Here is a 20,660-nt window from a genome sequence, read left to right as displayed (position 1 = left end):
GCACTTGGGGACATTTTTCTTTCTTCTCTGAAGAAAAAAATGGCAAATGGTGGTGTGAATGCAACTTGCCACAAAACATAAAAGTGTAAGAGTTCCGCTGTTTGAGGTGAAAAAATAAGTTTTTTTTTTTTTTTTAATTGTAAAAATTAGCTCCAGGTTCTCTCAGGAGCTTAAAGAAAAAAAACTTTGAGAAATGGGAGTGAATTGCAAGATAGGGTTTGTGTAACAAGTTCCTCAAACCACAGAGGTCACATGGGCTCTTTCTGCTTTGCTACTTTTGATTACTTGTCAGAGTTGTACTTTTAGCTTCCCCCATCCTGCAAGGCCACTCAACCATGTGCTAGCTGGAGTGATCTTTATTCACAATGTCTTTACAAAGGCTCCTGCAACACAGCAGCAATGGCAATTTGGCGGACTTCTGTGCTGGGCCAGCGTATAGCTCTTACTCCACACTCATAGGTAGCCTTACGATGGACGATAATAGAAGGATTCAAATGTTGGCAGACACGGTGGCTACTCTACCTCGGGGACGAAAGCAGGTATGATTGCTATTTTGTACCTTTTAGAGTGTTCACGTTCTCTTGAGGGCAGAGTGATATGTTTGTCTGACTTCATACTAATAGTGATATTTTAGAGGCTTTGGAATTAGTGGCTGATTATTATGGGCGAAGGAGGTGAGATGCTCAGGGAGTTGGGTGAACCAGTCCAAAGATTTGAGACCACAATCAAACTTTTTTTTCAAGGCAAAAAATAGTTTGTTTTTCTCATTTGGAGGAGTGCTCAGATAAAATAAAAATCATTACGCATAATAAACTTGAAGATGGTTTATATAGATACAACCAGTATGAGAATTAATGATCTTTTCCCCATTGTGTCTCCCTTGATTCTTTCCCTTCCATCCTCACTTGCAGTCCTTGATGGTCATTTCAGTTCATAATCAAATAAGAAATACTTTTTTTGAGGACAAATTTTGTTGACTAATTATCTTCAGCTCTTGGGCACTGGCACATACCTCATGCTATTGGAAAGTAAGATTTTTGTTTTTGGATAGATGAGTGCCAGATTGAATATCAGCTCACCACTTAGTGACTGTGAGATCTTGAGCAAGCCACTTGCCTCTCTAAGCTTCAGTTTCCTTTTTTCTAAAATGGAGTTAATAATAGAACCACCCTTATTGGGTTCTTATGTTGGTTAAATAAGGAACTGTGCAGTGCCTAACACGGTGACTGGCATTCAGTGCATGCTTATTAACTGCCAGATTATGCCATTTTAATATTTTTATTGCAAAGTTTGTCTCTAGGGATGAAAACTCATTTGGAAAAATCTATGTCTAACTGAATTTATTTTGATTTTTTGTTCTTCAATTTCTAGCATGTAAAAAAAATATTTTTAACCATAATACCTCTTCAGGATTTTTTAAAACGACTTGCTCTAAATCCCCAGGTACATATTTGAATTTCGATATAGCATTTCTACAGAAAATGTTTAAAATTGCCATAGAGCAAGAATTTTTGTGCTGAAGTCTTGCATGTACATCATGTGCGTCTCTTACGCCTTCTAAATTCAGGATTAGAGAGGTATGGCATAGGTATGGCAAAAAAGACATGATCTTTTTTGCAGTGATGTATATAGCTGATGCCTTGGCATTTTTCACAATGAAGATAAGGGCATAATTTTCCATGATTTGGATTATTGATCGTTCTCAATCTAAAGTGCTTTTATGATACAAACTTTAATGTAGTGATGTACATTTTATCAATCTACAACCTGTCTGAAGATAAAGCAACATGAGAAATGCCGACATCTTTTTTCAGTTTTCAGATATAAAGCAGTCAGATTTTCTTTATATTTGCCATGAAGCTATCACACTAACTATGGTTCACTTGATTAGGCTACTTTTTTTTTTTGTTTTTTTGTTTTTGTTTTTTTTTCCTGAAGAGAGTTGGTATTTTTTGAATCAGGGTGGGAACTTTCCACCCTCTATGTCCTCCATACCCGCAACCTCACTCATTTGATCTACTCTCTAGCCCATGCAATTCAATGCAACAGATGGTTCCTGAGCACCTACAAGGAGACAGACATCATGCTAGAGTAGGAGGCAAAAAGACGAGAAGGGAATGTTTTCTACCCATATACTGTTTACAATTCAGTAAGCAGAAAGAATGGGTTTTCTGCAAAGTAAAACAACATGAATACTCTCATCCAAGTGAAACATCTTTAAATATAGTCTTGGAAATAGATATTCCAGATATTGAAGGGTATTCCAGAGCAAGGGAGAAACTGAAGCTGCGGCACAGATCCTGGTGCATGGAGGATTTTTTGTGTAACAACACAATATTAAGTGTGTCAGGAGAACCTGGTTAGTGTGTAGGAGGTGAGAGGAGATCTCAGAGCTGGGCTGCTTTACAGAACATTTGGACAACTTCTGAAAAAGCCGGCACGAGGGCCACTGAACATGTTTGAGAAGTAGAAGATTTCAGGAACCTTATTGTAGAAACGTGGTGGATTAGTAAGTGAGTAGAGACTAGTGGTGAGGGAGGAACTTTTGCAGTTGTTGGAGAAAGCAGAAATGGGGGAACAGAAAGGAGACTGAAAAGCTTTAATATGAAAGGAACTGAAGATGGAGGAGTCACATCTGGTTCCAGCCAGAGTGAAGATAGCATGAACTGAAAGAAGGCAATCAGTAGGAGAGGCTGATTATCAGAAGAAGGTAAAGACAGGGATTTTGGCATATGAAATGCACGTGTGTGTGTGTATGTGCATATGTGCATGTACACATGTACACAGGCACACACATATCCCCATACTAATTAATTTATGCAGATGTTCTCATCTTTTCTAGGTCTTCTCATTCCCCTTCTCTCAAATTCTTTCATGTGGTAGACTCCCCATATCCAAACAGCTTTTTCTTACTGTTGTGAGAATTGCTTTAAAAAATAGCAAAACAAAACTTCTTGTACATGATAGTTCTGATTCCGTACAATTATCATCAATGAGACTTGATGCAAGTTTATCCCAACATTTCACAATCTTCCAAATGGATGTTCATTTCCTTTAACTGGTTTTTAGAGAATAATCACCCATTTGGCACTGACTAAATTGCAGGCAACAAGATCCTTGTGAGGCAATCACATGAGCAGGTGTTTCTCTGCCTACTGTTATTTTCAACACTTTCAGGGCTGACGTCAACAGCTCATACTTCTTGTTGTTGTTGGCTTTGGTTTCTGCAAAGCTATATCTGGTTAGCTTGTAGTTTCAAATTAGTCTTCAGAATCAATTGGGTGTTTACATTCAGAATTATTTAAAAATAGATTTCTCTGTGTGCATGTCATCTCACTACCTGTACTGGTAGGAAGTGTCACACACCCCAGTATGGCTTCTGCTTGTGAACATAGTTTTAGGGCAAAAGAAAGAAAATCTTTGCGATGGAAAGCTCGATAGGAAGGAGACAGGAGGAATTAAGGACAGCCTCTATCAATGGCGCCAAAGAAGTAGTGATTGTCTTACCACCCACTCTCATAACTGTAGTACGTTGCTTTTGGAAAGCAGTTTTTACAGAATGCTATAGTGAGAACCAGGGACCTGACAAACAAGTCCACAAACTTTAGTGGTACCACAGACTGACTCTCTTTTCCTCATTTTCTTTTAGTTATCACATTATTGCTAAATAGGCAACTGCTGGAATGCTGATTTCATCTACAAGTTCAGATAGGGAATGTGTGCTCTGCTCTGGGATGTGTACACTGCTGGGCAGGGCTCTGCCCTGCAGCGGCTTTCACGGTGTGTCCAGCAGCACACCCATTAGGTGCTGTAACTCCCAATTGTCCTGAACTACACCAAAGGATTTTAATCACTTCATGACAATTTTAGGTAGAAAACTGTGCTAATTTCACTACAAAAGACTTTGAAAACTATTCTTTAATCCGTATTGTGGCATGCATGATCAATACCCAATAATTTTTCTTGAAGAGGTCTGTCTGTGAGCCTACAGTCAGACCTTACTTGGAAATGGCAGTATTGTATTTCGGTTTCTTCGGGCACTTAACATTAGGCAATTAAGTTCAGCTCCATTATTTTGTTGCATCTTTGAACAGTCTGTGGAGCATTGATATCCTAACGCTCCTTACTTAAAAGGGGGTGGGAGTTGCATGGAAGAATTAGGGAGTGAGGCAGGGGACTGGAAAGGCAGCAGAGCACATAATTTTGGGGACTTTGAAACAAATACCAGTGACAAAAAACCTCACTCTTGAATCAGTAGCCTCTCCTCAGCACCCTCCCCAACACTTTCAGGAGATGAGTATATAGAGTGGGGACCAAGAGGAAGTAACCCTCTGTAGGAGCCCCAGAGTGGCTACAGTGTTGAATTTTGAGCTTCTCTAAGGAAGGCTGGCTATCTGGCTGAGCTGCCAATTACTCCTATCTTTCAAAAATTGACAGCTGAAGTATTGGTCTTGGTTTCCCACTGAAGAGGAATGTGTGGAATCACTGCAGAGCAGAATAAATTAAATTTTGAATATTAATGCCTGATCTTTTAGGTCATCTGACTAAAAACAGAAGAGTGATCATAAGCCCAACCCTAGGTATCAGTGTATTATGGCTAGAAAGGAGTTAAGAAGCTTTGTCTATTCAGCAGTCATAATTGAATGTGTAGTTTGCAAGCCTGCCAAATTGCTAAACCTAGATTTCTCATATTAGATAATGTGTAATAAAAGACAGCTGTTGCCAGCATATGCTGTGAATTGCACACCAGTTCCTCATTCATGATTTTTGGTGCCATCACTACAACCCTTAGAAAAGGCTCTGCCTGGGAGGGCTGTCTGGGGAACATAGACCCCACTAGTCAGATCCTTGAATAGGGCTGTTCACCCACGGGAAAGGAGTGCAGGAAAGACTTTTTTTTTTTTTTCTCCAAGGTGCAAAACCCTTGATAAGATCTTAGACACACTTCATTTCACTTTAGGCAGGTAGTTTGGTGTGTGAGCTAGGTCGAACCCTGGGAACATTCCTTTCCACATCGCCTGAGTCTGACAGCCCAGATCACAAACAAGTAGACTTTGTGTCAAGATGTGGCACGTGTCAGAGAATTTGACGGTACTTAATTTATTTAAATTGTTTTTTGTTTAAGTGTTAGGTGCTTGAAACAGCCTCTTAGCTAATACAGAATGGAAACTAATTTTGTAATTTGACTTAATCTGACTTTTGGTGTGGCTGATAACCCAAATCAGTCAGTCCACAGGAACTGAAAATCTGCTATGTTTCTCATGTTGTGCTAGACAAATATTTTCATCTTTAACTAGTCAATTAGCTAGATAGAAAGGTTAGAAGTAGAGTGGTAGGGGAAATATCTATAGAGGTTTCAGGTCTGTCCTGTGGTTTAAAAGATTTTACATTTGAATCTATCCAGAATGACTTTTGATTCAAAAGACAGGTTGGATGAAATCTTGAAGTTCCTAACAGATGCATTGATTTCTGGCATAGTAAAAGGGCATTTAAAATTGACAAGGCTCAAAATTTTACTAATAATTTATTAATTCTTGCCACCATTCATCCACTTAGCAGTTATGTACTGAGGCACTACTATAATTGTTTTCTTTCTTTCTTTTTTTTTTTTTTGAGACGGAGTCTTGCTCTGTCACCCAGGCTGGAGTGCAGTGGCCGGATCTCAGCTCACTGCAAGCTCCGCCTCCCAGGTTCACGCCATTCTCCTGCCTCAGCCTCCAGAGTAGCTGGGACTACAGGCGCCCGCCACCTCGCCCGGCTAGTTTTTTTGTATTTTTTAGTAGAGACGGGGTTTCACCGTGTTAGCCGGGATGGTCTCTCGATCTCCTGACCTCGTGATCCGCCCGTCTCGGCCTCCCAAAGTGCTGGGATTACAGGCTTGAGCCACCGCGCCCGGCCTATAATTGTTTTCTATTAGTACTTTTTCTATACTTCTTGTTTTGGATTGAATTTTTTTTTTGTTCTTGTCTGTTTTCTTTCATTTTAACTTTTTTGATTTTTAAAATTTGTATTTATTTAGTTGATATATAATCATACATACTCATGGTATACATAGTGATGTTTTGATACATAGAATGTATAGCGATCAGATCAGAGTAATTAGCAAATCCGTCATCTCACACAATGATCATTTCTTAGTTTTGGCACTGTTGAATATCCTCCTTCTAACTATTTGAAACTAGTACATGATATACTATTGTTAACTATAGTTAGCCTACAGTATAGAGCACTAGAACTTATTCTTCCTATCTAGCTGTAATTTTGTATCCTTTAAAAAATGTGTCCCTATCCATTTCTTCCCCCAACCCTTCTCAGCCTCTAGTATCCTCTGTTCTACTTTTTACTTCTATGAGATCAATTTTTTTTAGCTTCCACATATGAGTGAGAACATGTGGTGTTTAACTTTCTATTCCTGGCTTATCTCACTTAACATAATGTCTTCCAGTTCAATCCATGTTGCTGTGAATGACAGGATTTCATTCTTTTTTATGGCTGAATTGTATTCCATGGTGTATATATACCACATTTTCTTTATCCATTCATCTGTTGTTGGACACCTAGGCTGATGCCATCTCTTGGCTATTGTGAATAGTGCTGCAATAAACATGGGAGTGCAGATGTCTCTTCGATATAATGATTTCCTTTCCTTTGGATGAATTCCCAGTAGTGGGATTGTGGGATCATATGGTAGTTCTATTTGTAGTTGTTTGAGGGACCTCCATACTGTTCTCCATAGTGGCTGTACTAATTTACATTCCCACTAACAGTGTATAAGAGTTTCCTTTTCTCCTTATCCTCACCAGCATTTATTATTCATTGTCATTTTGATAATAGCTATCCTAACTGGTGTGAGATGATACCTCCTTATGGTTTTAATTTCCATTACCCCAATGATGAGTGATATTGAGCATTTTTTCATATATTTGTTAGCCATTTGTTTATCTTCTCTCTCTCTTCTTTCTTTCTTTCTCTTTCTTTCTTTTTCTTTCTTTCTTTCTTTCTTTCTTTCTTTCTTTCTTTCTTTCTTTCTTTCTTTCTTTCTTTCTTTCTTTCTTTCTTTCTTTCTCTTTTTCTCTCTTTCTCTCTTTCTCTCTTTCTCTCTTTCTTTCTTTTTTTGAGATGGAATCTCACTCTGTTGCCAGGCTGGAGTGCAATGGCATGATCTCAGCTCATTGCAACCTCTGCCACCCGGGTTGAAGTAATTCTTCCAATTCGGCTTCCCGAGTATCTGGGATTACAGGCACCTGCCATCATGCCTGGCTAATTTTTGTATTTTTGTAGAGACGGGGTTTCACCATGTTGGCCAGGCTGGTCTTGAACTCCTGACCTCAGTTGATCCACCCTCCTCGGCCTCCCAAAGTGCTGGAATTACAGGCTTGAGCCACCATGCCCAGTCTTGTATGTCTTCCTTTGAGGAAGGTCTGTTCAGATCATTTGCCCATTAAAAAAAATTTTTTTTTATCTTGAGGTATTTCAGTTCATTATATATTCTGGATATATAAATGAGTAGTTTGTAAATATTTCCTTCCATTCCACAGCTTGTCTTTTCACTCTGTTGATTGTTTGCTGTGCAGAATCTTTTAAATTTAATATAGCCCATTAGTTTATTTTTGCTTTTGTTGCCTGTTTTTTGAAAGTCTTATTCATAAAAATTTTTCCCAGTCCAATGTGCTGAAGCATTTCCCCTACGTTTTCTCCCAGTAGTTTTATTGTCTCAGGTTTTACATGAAGGTTTTGATCCATTTATTCATTTTCAGTTGATTTCTGTATAGAGTGAGAGGTATGGTCTAGTTTCTTTCTTCTGCATATGGATATACAGTTGTCTGTTTTGTTTCATTTTTAAATCTTGCTACATATTTAAGATTTTTAAATTTTACTTTATGTATTTTAGTGATTATCCTTGAGTTTTTCCCATGATATTGAATTTAAGAAAGGACAATGTTGAAAACTATCTTTACATATTTCTCCTGAACTTGAATATTTCACTTGGCTCTTCAATCACCTCAGATTCTTCCATTTTCATTTAGTAGTTTATATGTTTTTATCTATTTCTCTATTTTTAAGTTTCCATTCTATTCCAGGCCCTGTGCTGGGCATTGAGGCAGAAAGTAAAACAAATAACATTCCCCAAGAGGCCCAAATCACACAGATGATTATGTACAGATGTGAAGTATTTGATCCAGTATGCATTTCATATAAATATATACATATAAGTATACATATATATAGCTCTCTCTATATGGATATATGAATAATATGATGAATACTGATAGCAAGAGTAATACTTTAAAAATATAAGCCCTTATTTATGGAGGTATAAGATACTTCTTTTATAAAAAGAATAAAAAAGCCCTAGTTATGATTATATAATTTGAATTAAGGGTGGAAAACAAGCAGCTGAAGATGATAAAAATAGATTAAGAAAATATGAGTACAATATAAGGGAGAGACTGAGAATGCTTGGAAATATCAAGTTTGTGGCTCTCTTCTGCAAGGAGGCCCACTAACATAGATGAATAGTCACTATACTTGTTAACGGTACATATGAAGTACAAAATCAGGTTACAACAAACCATACCAATCCTTGTAGGCATTCCACAGTTAGTGCTTATAAACTGAAAAGAGATACTTTTTAGCAAGACTAGAGAATCTTTTTGGGTCTGAGCCATCTATTTCAGTCTTCATTGCAACATAAGTGAGTTGAAGCCCAGAACTAACAATAGAGGAAAATATAATTAATTTACAGCAAATTGGCAAGAAGAGATCACCTCTCCATTACATTAAGTTTATGGACTGGTGGCTGAATTCTTAACACTGGTCCCTTCCAGGAAATGTGTGTAAATGCTGGCATTTACACCTGGTAATTCAAATTTCCTACAGTGGTGTAGGCATTACTCCTAATGAATGTCTTAATAAGCATTTCATTTGTGTAACTTGTCGCATAAGCATTAATATCTTCTACATATTTTCCCCCTTCTAGTTTTCATCCTTTCCTTATTTTATTTTGCCTTGTCTGGACTGACTATGCATTGATCTCTTGATATTTTATGTGTTCATTTATATATGACAGCCATTTCAGGTTGACAATTAAAAACCCTGGGTTAGCTAGGAGCTTATGTGTTGGGTTCTTGAACCAACACTTGAGAATAGGGCTAATAAACATTTTCTGAACAAAGAAACAAACAAACAAACAAAAAAACAAAAACAAAAAACCACACACACAAAACCTGCTGCAATTTTCCTAAAAAATAAGTTGTCACCTTTTGTTGATGCTGCTTCTGTTTACAGCGGTAGAATGTGTCCTGAAAGCTTATGTTTATATGATCTTTTCTGAAAGTGCAGAGGAATGAAGGTGATATTATTTATACCATTTATACTATTCTGAGGTTTCTTTCCTTTCTTGGCTGGAAATTTCACTTCAGTCTTCCAAAACTATTACAAAAATAAATCATAAGCAGAAATGAGGTTTTGAGTTCCTGGTTTTACCTGAATTGTGTGTGTGAGTTGATTGTTTAGAGATTATTTTATCCTACTAAAAACAGTAACATATTGAATTATTATAGTAAACACAGTCATTTCATCATCATCTCCAAAAACTATAAAGTATTTGGGTTTCATATGCCATTCTACGTATGCTATTTTTCTTTGGATTTCAGTGTGATTACAAATTGCTATGGTTAATCTTTCAGAGTCTGTTTTAAATACAGACCAGAGAGGAAGTTCTCTTTGGGAGCTTTGGAGTTTTGCCACATTATATTAACTCTTTTGCCACATTGTATTACTATCTAAGCATCTTTCAATCTTTTAATTGGAATGCTTAGAATCCTGTCTCCCTACTCTCCTCTGCTGTCACTAGAGAATGTAGAGAATGGAAATGGCTGCCTTTATGCAACAATTTCCCAGGAGCTGGGCCAAAGAAGGTGGTAAAGAACAGGGTGTGTGTGTGTCTGTGTGTGTGTGTGTGTGTGTGTGTGTGTGTGTGAGAGAGAGAGAGAGAGAGAGAGAGCGAGAGAGAAAGGGAGAGAGAGAGATATTTAGAACATTTTACAGTGTATCTTGAAGACCCTGGGATAACTATGTGCTTTTTGTATTTTTCAGCTTGCTTTGACCAGATCAAGTTCTTTAGGTGACTTTTCCTGGTCTCAAAGGTAAAGAAATTGAATTATTTTTTGTCTCTCCCAAAATATTTAGGAATGTTTCTTTCTCTCTCTCCCTTTCTCTCTCTCTCTCTCTCTATCTCTCTCTCTCTCACACACACACACACACACAGACACACACACAGAATCTTACATACTACAATTTACATAAATGTCAGTTATTTTTAATTGTGACAGTTATTTTTAATGATAAATCTGTGCCAAATGTGATACTTTAATTTTCATGCAGTTTCTTTTTTAAACATTTTTATTACAGAAAGCTTGTTACTGTGGAGAAGCAGGATAATGAAACATTTGGATTTGAAATTCAGGTGGGCAGTTTTCACATTTTCTAGACTTCCAAGGAAGAAAGTGGCATTAGTAGTGTCATGTTATGTGCAAAGAAATAGTGAAGTTAGGATTAGAGAATGATGGAGTCTATGATTTTATTCAGTGTGTGCTTGTTTGGGGGTAGTTTTTCAGTGTGTTGAGTACTATTAAGGAAGGAAAACATTGAAGATGATAACATAAAACCCCCGAGATATGTTCAACAGTTTGTGCTTAGTTACTTCGGTCTTCCCTTAAGTCCCAGACCGATCAGAAATGGTTGGTACCAGCCAGGTCTTAGATAAGAGAGTGAAATACATTTTACAGATGTGCATTTGATATATTTGCATTTTGAATGTGTTTTGCATAATCATATTGTTATACTGTATATCAGATTTTAAATATTTACTTTGGCATTCAAGAGACACTCGAAAGACTATACATCTGTGTATATGGAATGCATATATTCATGGATAGCTCCTGGTGCGTTTTGCTGCTAAAGAGTTCATATTGTACATGATGAAAAACTTGTAGCTTTTTTTCCTAATGACAATGCTTTATAATTGTTATTTGAAACACTTGAGAACATTTGGCTCTACTTGCAGATTGCCTCATGCTGTAGGAAATTTTTAAGTCTTTGTAAGTTTCAGCATAATTGCCTGAGAATTTCATTGCTTATTTGCTCTCTGCTTTTTCATGACCACATTTGTAAAGTGGGTGAGGTAGGTCAAATGAAATCTAACCCAATTAAGTGCGACAGTAGCAGCTTAAGCATTTCTGTTTTTTTTTTTTCCCATAGTACGTTTGCATGTCTTTTGGGTGTGTTTTGCATAATCATATTCTTACACTCTATATCAGATTTTAGATCTTAGCTTTAGTGCTGCTTTCAGAAAACTTTGGTGTGATATCAGCCCCACAATTGGAAAGTCAGTGTGTATTTTAAGATTAGGAACAGGAAACTGCTAAGTAAAACATGTTTTATGAGTAAAGAAACAAAATGGAACTCTAGCTGCAATGAAGACAGAGAAGGCACTTTGAAAAGAGGATTGCTTCCACTTTCTGAACTCTTCTACTTTTAAATTTGGTGAAATCTGTAATTCACCACAGTAATTGGTGAAATCTGTTAGGTTTTAGAAGCATAGTACTCCCTCTTATTCCCCAGTCATATGAACTACTCCCTATTCTGTTGTAGAGACTCTGCTTTTTGTCACTGCCTCTTTTTAAAGGAGAATTATCCTCTAGGATGTGCAGCAGTGGCTATTGAAAACAGGATGAAAGACTACTCACCTGTCTTTATTTTTCTTACACTGCTATAATATATGTCACTACTCATTGTTCAATGAGTAGTGACATCATATATATATGTATATGTATATTATATGTCACTACCCTTAAGTTTTTCTCCCATACCATAAACACTTATTCTTCATGCAGCAAGAGTCAAAACTATGTCAGACTACAACACCACCGAACCTTTGTAGATCAACATGAACTAAGGGCACCTCTAAATGGCAGCATGCATGTGTTATCTCAGTGATGCGGGAACCCACACCCCTGTAAATTCCCTCTGGTATATGCTCCCCATTGTCAAATACACACCGTAATCTATTCCCTAGTACTCATCAGATTGGCAGCAGTCAACAAATAGGAGACATGCTTCCGGGAACTTTTTGAAAATCAGATAGAATCTCATGTACCCATATTGTTCATGCAGTGTGAGTACGTATTTGGGACGTGGCCTACTAGAGGAATGACACTTTGGAAGAGACCAGATCCATGGTTCTCCATGGGAGCTAGTTTTATGCTGCTTATGAGAATCGTACAGCCCAATAGGAATGCAGACTTTGGACTCATGCACACCTGAATTCATATCCTCTCAATGACTGCCTTATGGGGTCCTTAGGAGTTTTAAATGAAATAATACATGCAGTATACCTAGTGATGTGCCTGGTACCAATAGAAGATCCACAAATGACAGGTGTTAGAATGAATGTCACTGGGCATGAGAAAGGACAATGAGATCTTTGTGTCTCTAAGAAATGCAGGTGATCATTGTGTCACTGATCCCTTAGTAGGAGCTAGAAGACTGGGTAAGGGAGGGAAGTATCCAGTTAATACTTTCTGTAGCTTTGGGGTTTCCGTTTATTTTTCTATTTCTAACTACCAAATTTTACACCCAATGTGAACATATATGGAGGTGCCAGTTACATAAATCAACATGTTTCCACTGCACTGTACTCACTTTGATCTCTGGGAATGGAGGGTAGAGTCTCACTGCTAATGAGAATTGTTAGAACAGTGGTTTCCCAAAGGAGTGTCAGTTATATCTTTTGTTCATGTACCACATGAACTAGTTCAGTCTTTCATCTCCAGAAGGGTCTAGGCTATACTGAGAAGACACCTGGCAGGAAAGCTGTTAATGAAGTTTCTGACATAGATGGGAACATAGTGCATGATCTTTTAAAGTCCCTTTCACCTTTAAGATATGGGGATTCTAAGTGCCTTATAGATTAGATAGAACTCCTTTAGAGGTGAACAGACCCAAGTTTCTAGAAGTTGCTTGCATGTGGCTGACTTGTGGTGCCTCAGGGATTATTGAATAAGAAAGAATGAACATCAGACATTAATTTTTTCACAAGGAAGTAGTACTTTAATGTAGCTTAATTTTAGGAATCAGATGTTTAAAAGACGTACCCTACTCAGAACACTGATTTTGCTTCTAAGTGGGACTAGACTTCATAATTTAAATGTGTGAAAAAAAGAAAATTATATTTGTTATAGGTCATTGGGACACTATATCTAGCAAACATTTATTCAGTGTTTTGGTATAATTAAAAATAAAAAAACCCCACACAACCAAACTTCTTGTGCCTAATTGAGGCAAGAGTTGAAGCTTAACTTTTTCTAATTTAGTTGGGTAACTAATGAACCGGTGAGCATTCAGTACAGGCATACCAGAGGGTGCTCAGAAATGAAGGTAATTGAGTCAATTATAGTACTTCTGAATAAATGCAGGGCAGATTGTCATTATGTGCAGAACTCTGATTTAAAATAATCATTGTTGGCATGTCTCCTTGCTGCATGTGTACAATTTCATACTCCTATAATGAGTGTTTTAGCTTGGGAGAACCACATAGGGATTTTTCTCATTGCACTCGGCCATCGTTGTTTTATCCCATTGGGAAATGAGAAACTCAATTTTTAAAAATAAATATGTAATTATGACAGCATCAGGTGATATCTTGGGCTTGAAAATATAAAATCTTGAGCCACTTTCATTTCACTTTCTTTCTCATGACAGATGTCTTTATGAATGGAGTTGGCTACAGATTGTCTGGTAGAATTGCAAAATTGATACCTTGATTCAGTTTATAGTGGAAATCCTTTCCAAATTGTCCTTTGGACTTACCTGTTATACTGCTTAATGCTAGTTGACATCATTTTACATTTTGGCAAATAGATGTTGAGGTTGTTAAACAGTAACTATATGTCACCTTAATTTTTACAGTCTTACAGGCCCCAGAATCAGAATGCCTGCTCCTCGGAAATGTTCACTTTGATATGCAAAATACAGGAGGACAGCCCAGCTCACTGTGCTGGCCTGCAAGCTGGTAACTTAAATTTTTGCTCATGTTAGGAATCGTTTAAATAGAAAGAAAATAAAATGTTTTGAGAGTGAAGGTCAGGATGTATTCGTTGCTTTGAGTTTTCTTGGCTCCTTTATGTTTTTAAGACTTGGAGCTGCTTGTTTCATTTGCATGTCAGGAGGGATTATTTAACTAACCAACATAACACTCATTTTTCTTGGCATCTCCCAGGTGATGTCCTTGCAAATATCAATGGTGTGAGCACAGAAGGTTTTACCCACAAACAAGTCATTGACCTGATCAGATCGTCTGGAAACCTGCTAACGTAACTATCTGTCTAGTTCCCATGGGGCTTCAAAATGTTATGTTTTCTCATAATGCCTGATGAGTGAATAAATAGGCTTTTTGTTCAGCATCACAAGACAGGGGGAGGCAGTGCACTGGAACTTTAGAGTGGGGTACAAACATTATCAGTTCCTTTTGTTTCTCAAGATTCCTCACACTTGAACATACTGTCAACATCTGAAGTCAGAGGACATCAATAGCCCAAACGTCTGTGTGGGAAGGATGGCCTTTAAAATGTATTTTTTTATGTTAAATTCAATTAAACTGGCACACATTCTCTTTAAACTGGGAGGAACTGATCCAATTTTCATGGTTGATATAATCCTGTGTAGCTAAAACAAATAAAAGGTCAGAAGGGCTGAGTTTTTCCTCTTATGTGACAAGCCACCTGTTTTTCTCTTCTAGTGTTCCATTTGGAAAGGAAGAATAGTCTGTTCAACCCTCCCCACCCTGAAACACACATACTCACACCATGTGTTCCAAATATTCCAAACTTTTTTTTTTTTTTTTGAGATGGAGTCTCGCTGTGTCTCCCAGGCTGGAGTGCAGTGGCGCCATCTCGGCTCACTGCAAACTCCACCTCCCGGGTTCAGGCCATTCTCCTGCCTCAGCCCCCCGAGTAGCTGGGACTACAGGTGCCCACCACCACACCCGGCTAATGTTTTGTATTTTTAGTAGAGATGGGGTTTCATCGTGTTAGCCAGGATGGTTTCGACTTCCTGACCTCGTGATCGGCCCGCCTCGGCCTCCCAAAGTGCTGGGATTACAGGCATGAGCCACCGTGCCCAGCCCCAAACTTCTTGATAGAACAGTGGCTTTCCCAGTTAGAGGTCTGACTGAGTTTTCTACCATAACAATACTAGCACCTAATAAAATCTTATTAGGATAGTTAAATAACGAAATTTGCTCATTCATTAAAATCATATTTATTGAGCAAATACTATGTTTCCAGCTCTGTGATAGGCTCAGGAGAGACCAAGATAAAGACTCTCTTCGTACGTTGATAATTATGGAAGGAAATGGCTCAGAAAAGCCTGAAATTTAAGTAATGTTTATATTTCAGTTATTAATAACTACTATGAGAAAAGTACAAAACAGCAATGGCCTGTCATGCTGGGTAAGGAGGCTGCTAGTTTGGCTTAGATGTGTAAAGTGGTCTTTTCTGGGGAGGCGATATTTGAGTTGAGATCTAAATGAAGAGAAGGATGGTCAAATGAACTCCTGGTGAGAACACTTCAGGCAAAGAGAGAGGTCTCTGAGTTCTCAAAATGGGCTTGGCATGTACAAGGGAAAGAAAAAAAGGCAGTATAATTGGTAGTTGATGGATTAGAGAAAGTATAATAAGAAATGAAGCCAGAGAGTTGGCCTGGGGACAGACCATGGATCTCTTTGGCCATGCCAACAAGTTTGAGTTTTATTCTGATTGAGGTGGTCCTATGTTGTCTCATTTATTCTTCACAGCTACCCGTGAGGTTAATTTTATTCCTATTTATAGATGAAGTGCCTGAAGCTTAGAGAGGGCTTAGTTAAGGTCACATAACCAGTAAGTGATAGGGTTGAGAATTGACCACCTGCTCTGGATGCCAGGATCTGTCCTTTTCAACTATGGATGCTCCTTGGAAGCTGCCAGTAGAAAATCTGCTGGATGCTCTTCAGTGATTCTGGTCTAAAACTTCAAAGGATGCTTTGGGTGTTTGTGAGAGTAGATATGAAAGATGGTGGTGGTAACGAATTGAGTCCAACTCTATAGGTCCTGTGAGTTCAGGGTAAAGGATGAGGCGTTCTTGCTCTAGAGAACCCTGGATCCAAAGGAGAGGAACTGTGCAGAGTCTGAGGGGAACTGCTGGTGGTTAGAGTCAGAACGCATGTTCCACATGGGTGAAGAGGGTAGACCATAGGTAAATAGGGGTGGTAGATGGAGGTAACTGTTGGAAATTCAGCAAAATGGGAGACAGTCTGTGCAAATACTGAGCAAAATGGCCAAATCAATGGTTGCACTTTTGCCCATACACATCTATTGCTTCAGCAGGTCAAATTGACATTCAATCCCAATGAAACAGATTCATATGGATTCCCGTTATTTCTCAGAGAGTCAACATCACCTTAAGGAGAAAACAGAGAGCATTTGGCTTGCTACCACCTGATTATCCCTGGCACGATGCTATTAGAAATAGAGGAAAACTGATCTCCACATTTAATGCTTTTACTATGTCTTGAAAAATTCCTTGTATCTTTATAGAGTTACAGCTTAATTACAAGAAGGAACCTGAACCAACACTTTAAAAATTGGTGTGTGATTCACAAATGAAATGTTTAAATCATATTCAGATTGACGGTTTAGTAGTCAAAATAAAAGCCTTTAACTTGAACACACAGAACAAATCAAATCACTCAGAATGGAACCAGTATTTTATTTTTAGAAATGTGTATGGTGTAGGAAGAACAGAACACTGGTAAGTCGATAATTCTAGGATTAGAGTTTGTAAACTGAATGTTTTGAGATGAAAGAATCATATGAAGGTTATTATCTCATAGTAGTTGTACTTCTCTTTCTTCTAGTACCAAAATTATAAGGAGATTTACAGAGGTAAATGCTCCTAGAATCCTAGGGAGGAAAGGATTTCTCCCTCTTTCAAGAAGTAGCATGTTAATTCCATGGTTGTGAAAGTCCCTAGTGCCTATTGTTTCTGTTGTTGTGCCCCTTGTGTTCAGCATGGTTTCTAGCATCTGGTACATAGTAGATGCCCAATCAATGTTTACCAAGTGAGTGAGGTCATTCAGCTCATCCTCACAAGAACAGATTCTAGTAGAGAGCAGCCATCATTGTCACATAGTGACTTCTATAAAATAAGCTATAGTTTACAAATTAACTAGGATCCTTTCTTATAGCCACCTTCTCAAGGGGAGTTTTCCCCCATTTTCTTTCTCTGAATGTTATCAGAAGATTTGGCTTTGGTCCAGCTACTCGAAGTGCCATGAGAACTGTAACATTTATATTTCGTTTTTAGTATAGTATGTGCTCAAAGTGTAGTACTCCATAATATGGTACTTATTTAAATGAATCACTCATGTTACTCACTCCCCACCTTCTTCTTTTTATTTTTTTTTCTTAAAACAGGATAGAGACTCTTAATGGAACAATGATTCTGAAAAGAACAGAGCTTGAAGCAAAGCTGCAGGTTTTAAAGGTAATTTAACTTAATGCAGCGAGACACATTTTTCATCCTTGAATGTGTGAGTGGTAAAATAAAGATCTATTTGAGGAACTGAGATAGCCCTTGAAAAAGAAATGTCTTGATGAATCTAAACTGCTGAATTATCAAGAGCCACACAATTACCTTCGGAGGAATATCAAATTCTGCAAACCAGTGTAAATCACTTTCTTCCTTCCTCCTTCTGTGTGTCTATGAGGCTCAGAAAGGCAACAGGAAGGCACGCCACTTGAAGAACTCTTCATTAGTGCACCTGTGATCTCTGTTGATTTACATTTTGTTTGGGCCTGGGTTTTTCACTTTTTCCATGTCCTCTTTTGGAGTCCTTCTCTTCTGCCTTATTCTTAAAACAAAAACCTTGTCCGTCCAATCCTGTGACTGTCCTTGAATCTGCTTTCATTGGCAAATACATTAGCAACTTCAAAGGAGGAAGAAATTAGCATCCAAGAGATAGTAAATAATGCAGGATGTTTAGTGAAAATTCCCTGGGATGGCTTTTTGAGGCTTTTAAAAATCTCAGTTCTCTGGGCTGATGAGGGTCTCCTAAGCCATGAAGTCCAGACCCTCACTCATGCATCTGAGTTATAGTTCGGAAGACCTCTCTGTTTGTCTCAGTGACCTCTGCATCCCAATCTCCCCCTTGCAGAGTGACGAGGTAGCCAATCTGAGCAGAGACTGTAGTTTACTATAGGCAGCTTGCTTACTTCGTCTTTATTTAGCAACAGCTGAAATTTATTAGTTTTCTTCATGAAATATGAACTTATTAATTATTGAGCCCAAGAGAGTGGATTTTATTTTGTATCTTTTTCTTCCTCCACATCCAATTCATCAACAAGTCTTGCTTTCTTCGTCAGCATTGTTTTGGATACTCTTGCCACTGTGCTTATTTCTGTGGTTTGTTGAATCAGTTTATAAAATTCCTTGAAAAAACCTCTGCTCAAATTTTGATAGGAATTGAATTGTATTCATAAAATAAATGAGAGCAATTAAAATCTTTATGGCTTTCACTTTTCTCACTTTGAATTCAGGATCTCAATCTGTTTATTCAGATCTTTCATGGACTTCAAAAATATTTTGTAATTATCTTCCTATATTTTTACATGTATTTTATTATATTCATTCTTGTTTACTTCCTTGTTGTTCTTGCTATATTAATCTTTTAAATTTTCAGCCACTTATTGCTAATGATTCTGTTGAAATTTTTAAAAATCCAGTTGTGTTGAACTCCCTTTATTCTAATAATATTTCTTATAGATTTCCTTATATGTTCCATATAGGTTTCTTATCATTGCAGATAGTAAAATTTTGTGCCCCTTTAGCTCAATTATTGAAACTAATTTATTTTTCCTCTCCTATAGCATTGGCTAGGATCATCAATATATTGTAAATAATGATAATCTTATTGTTGACTTGAAAGAAAACATTTCTAAGATTTTTGTTACTACATTTTTATGAGTAGTAAACAATGCTTCATATTGTACTTGAATTTAAAGTTAATTTGTTTTTGCAAAAGATAGATAATCTTAGTGAACATCTTTTTTAAAAAGTTTAATTTTTTTCACCTTTTCTTAGAAAAAAAATATTGAAAACAAGAATGAAAAATAGGGTTATATTCTATGGAATAAAGTACTAACTTGCACAAATCATTATTTCCTTCCTTTAAGCAATTTCTATTCTTTGCATGTTTTTGTCTTAAGTTTTAATGTACATACTTACCAATATATGAATTTTTCAGTATCTCCATCCTCTTCCAGAACATCATGAGCAACATACAATGTTTAAAATGCCCATTTAAGACCCTATATTCCTTATTATACTTACTTTAGAGAATTTGTATCAATTTTTTAAAGTACAAAATACAGATTTTTGTTCTATAGCTGGTAGTGAAGAAATACATCAACTTGTACCTTTTGAATGTTTGCTGCTGTTTGTTGCATTCTACTCCTTACCTCTAGGTTTACTTTCTGTCTTGCTATAGTACTTCCTTCTGTGGGGGTAAGTAGATTTTTGTTGAAAAATGTTTTTATTTCACTGCTACTATTGGAAGACAGTTTTGATAGGTAATTGAATTATTCTAAGTAGGTGTTTAATTCCCTTAGCACTTTGAATATATTACTCCTTTAATTTTTTTTTTTATGAGAGAGCTCCTAATTATTTTTGGCAGGTAATCTATATTTTCTGCTAAAGGTTTTAACGTCCTTAATTCATCCAGAATAAAATTGTATATATTATGAGGTATGGGGAAAATTCCAATTTAATTTTTTTCCATATGAATAACCAGTTCTTCCAGTAGCATTTATTTTGTAGTCCCCCTTTCCCCTTCAACTGACTTGCAGTAAAACCTCTATTTTTAAGCAAGTTCCACATATGCATGGATTTGCTGATAGGCTTTCTAATATGATCCACGGGTCAATTTGTTTATCCCAAATTGTTTATAATAAATTTTGATATCACATTGGGCACAGTTATTCTTGGTCCTTTGATCATCTATATAAATTATAAAAGCAGATTATATGTAAATAAATGTTGGTGTTTTGATTGATATCACATTTTATTTGTCTATTTTTGGAGACAGGGTCTCGCTCTATTGCCCTTGCTGGAGTGCAGCAACGTGATCATAGCTTACTATAGTCTCAAACTCTGGGCTCAAGCAATTCTCCTATCTCAGTCTCCTGAATTGCTGGGATTACAGGCCTGAGCCACCATTCCTGGCTCTGATCACACTATAAAAAAATATATATATATAAAATAATTATATATACAATATAATTATATATATTATATATTAATTTGAGGAAGCAACATCATATGGTATTAGGTTTTTTATGGATAGATGATCTTACCATTTTTTGTTGTTTTCTTGAAAGTCTTTCAATAAGGTTATAATTTTATGGACATAGGTCTTATACATCTTCTGTTAGACTTAGTCCTCTGTACCTAATGTTTTTTGTTCTTATTATCACTTCTTTAGAAAAACTAGTTTTGATTGATGTTAATAGACATGTGAAATTAACTTTTCTATGCTGTTACTATATTCAAACACTTTGCTAAAT

At 37.0% G+C, this 20,660-nt stretch overlaps 1 protein-coding gene across 1 annotated transcript in view; it reads left to right on the top strand.

Annotated features, from left to right (window-relative positions):
* The first annotated feature begins 287 nt into the window (after nt 1-287).
* The window catches only part of CYTI (cytohesin 1 interacting protein), a 29,882-nt gene continuing 9,509 nt past the window's right edge, over nt 288-20,660 (top strand). Inside the window, exons 1-6 of the mRNA XM_011760738.2 lie at nt 288-539; nt 10,099-10,148; nt 10,414-10,468; nt 13,972-14,074; nt 14,282-14,375; nt 17,514-17,583. Coding sequence (XP_011759040.2) covers nt 366-539; nt 10,099-10,148; nt 10,414-10,468; nt 13,972-14,074; nt 14,282-14,375; nt 17,514-17,583 — 546 coding nt within the window. The 5' untranslated portion in view covers nt 288-365. The remainder of the gene's footprint in view (nt 540-10,098; nt 10,149-10,413; nt 10,469-13,971; nt 14,075-14,281; nt 14,376-17,513; nt 17,584-20,660) is intronic.

Source organism: Macaca nemestrina, chromosome 11 (assembly GCF_043159975.1).
Source record: "Macaca nemestrina isolate mMacNem1 chromosome 11, mMacNem.hap1, whole genome shotgun sequence".
Lineage (NCBI taxonomy): Eukaryota > Metazoa > Chordata > Mammalia > Primates > Cercopithecidae > Macaca > Macaca nemestrina.
This window is presented reverse-complemented; position numbering and strand designations above follow the sequence as displayed.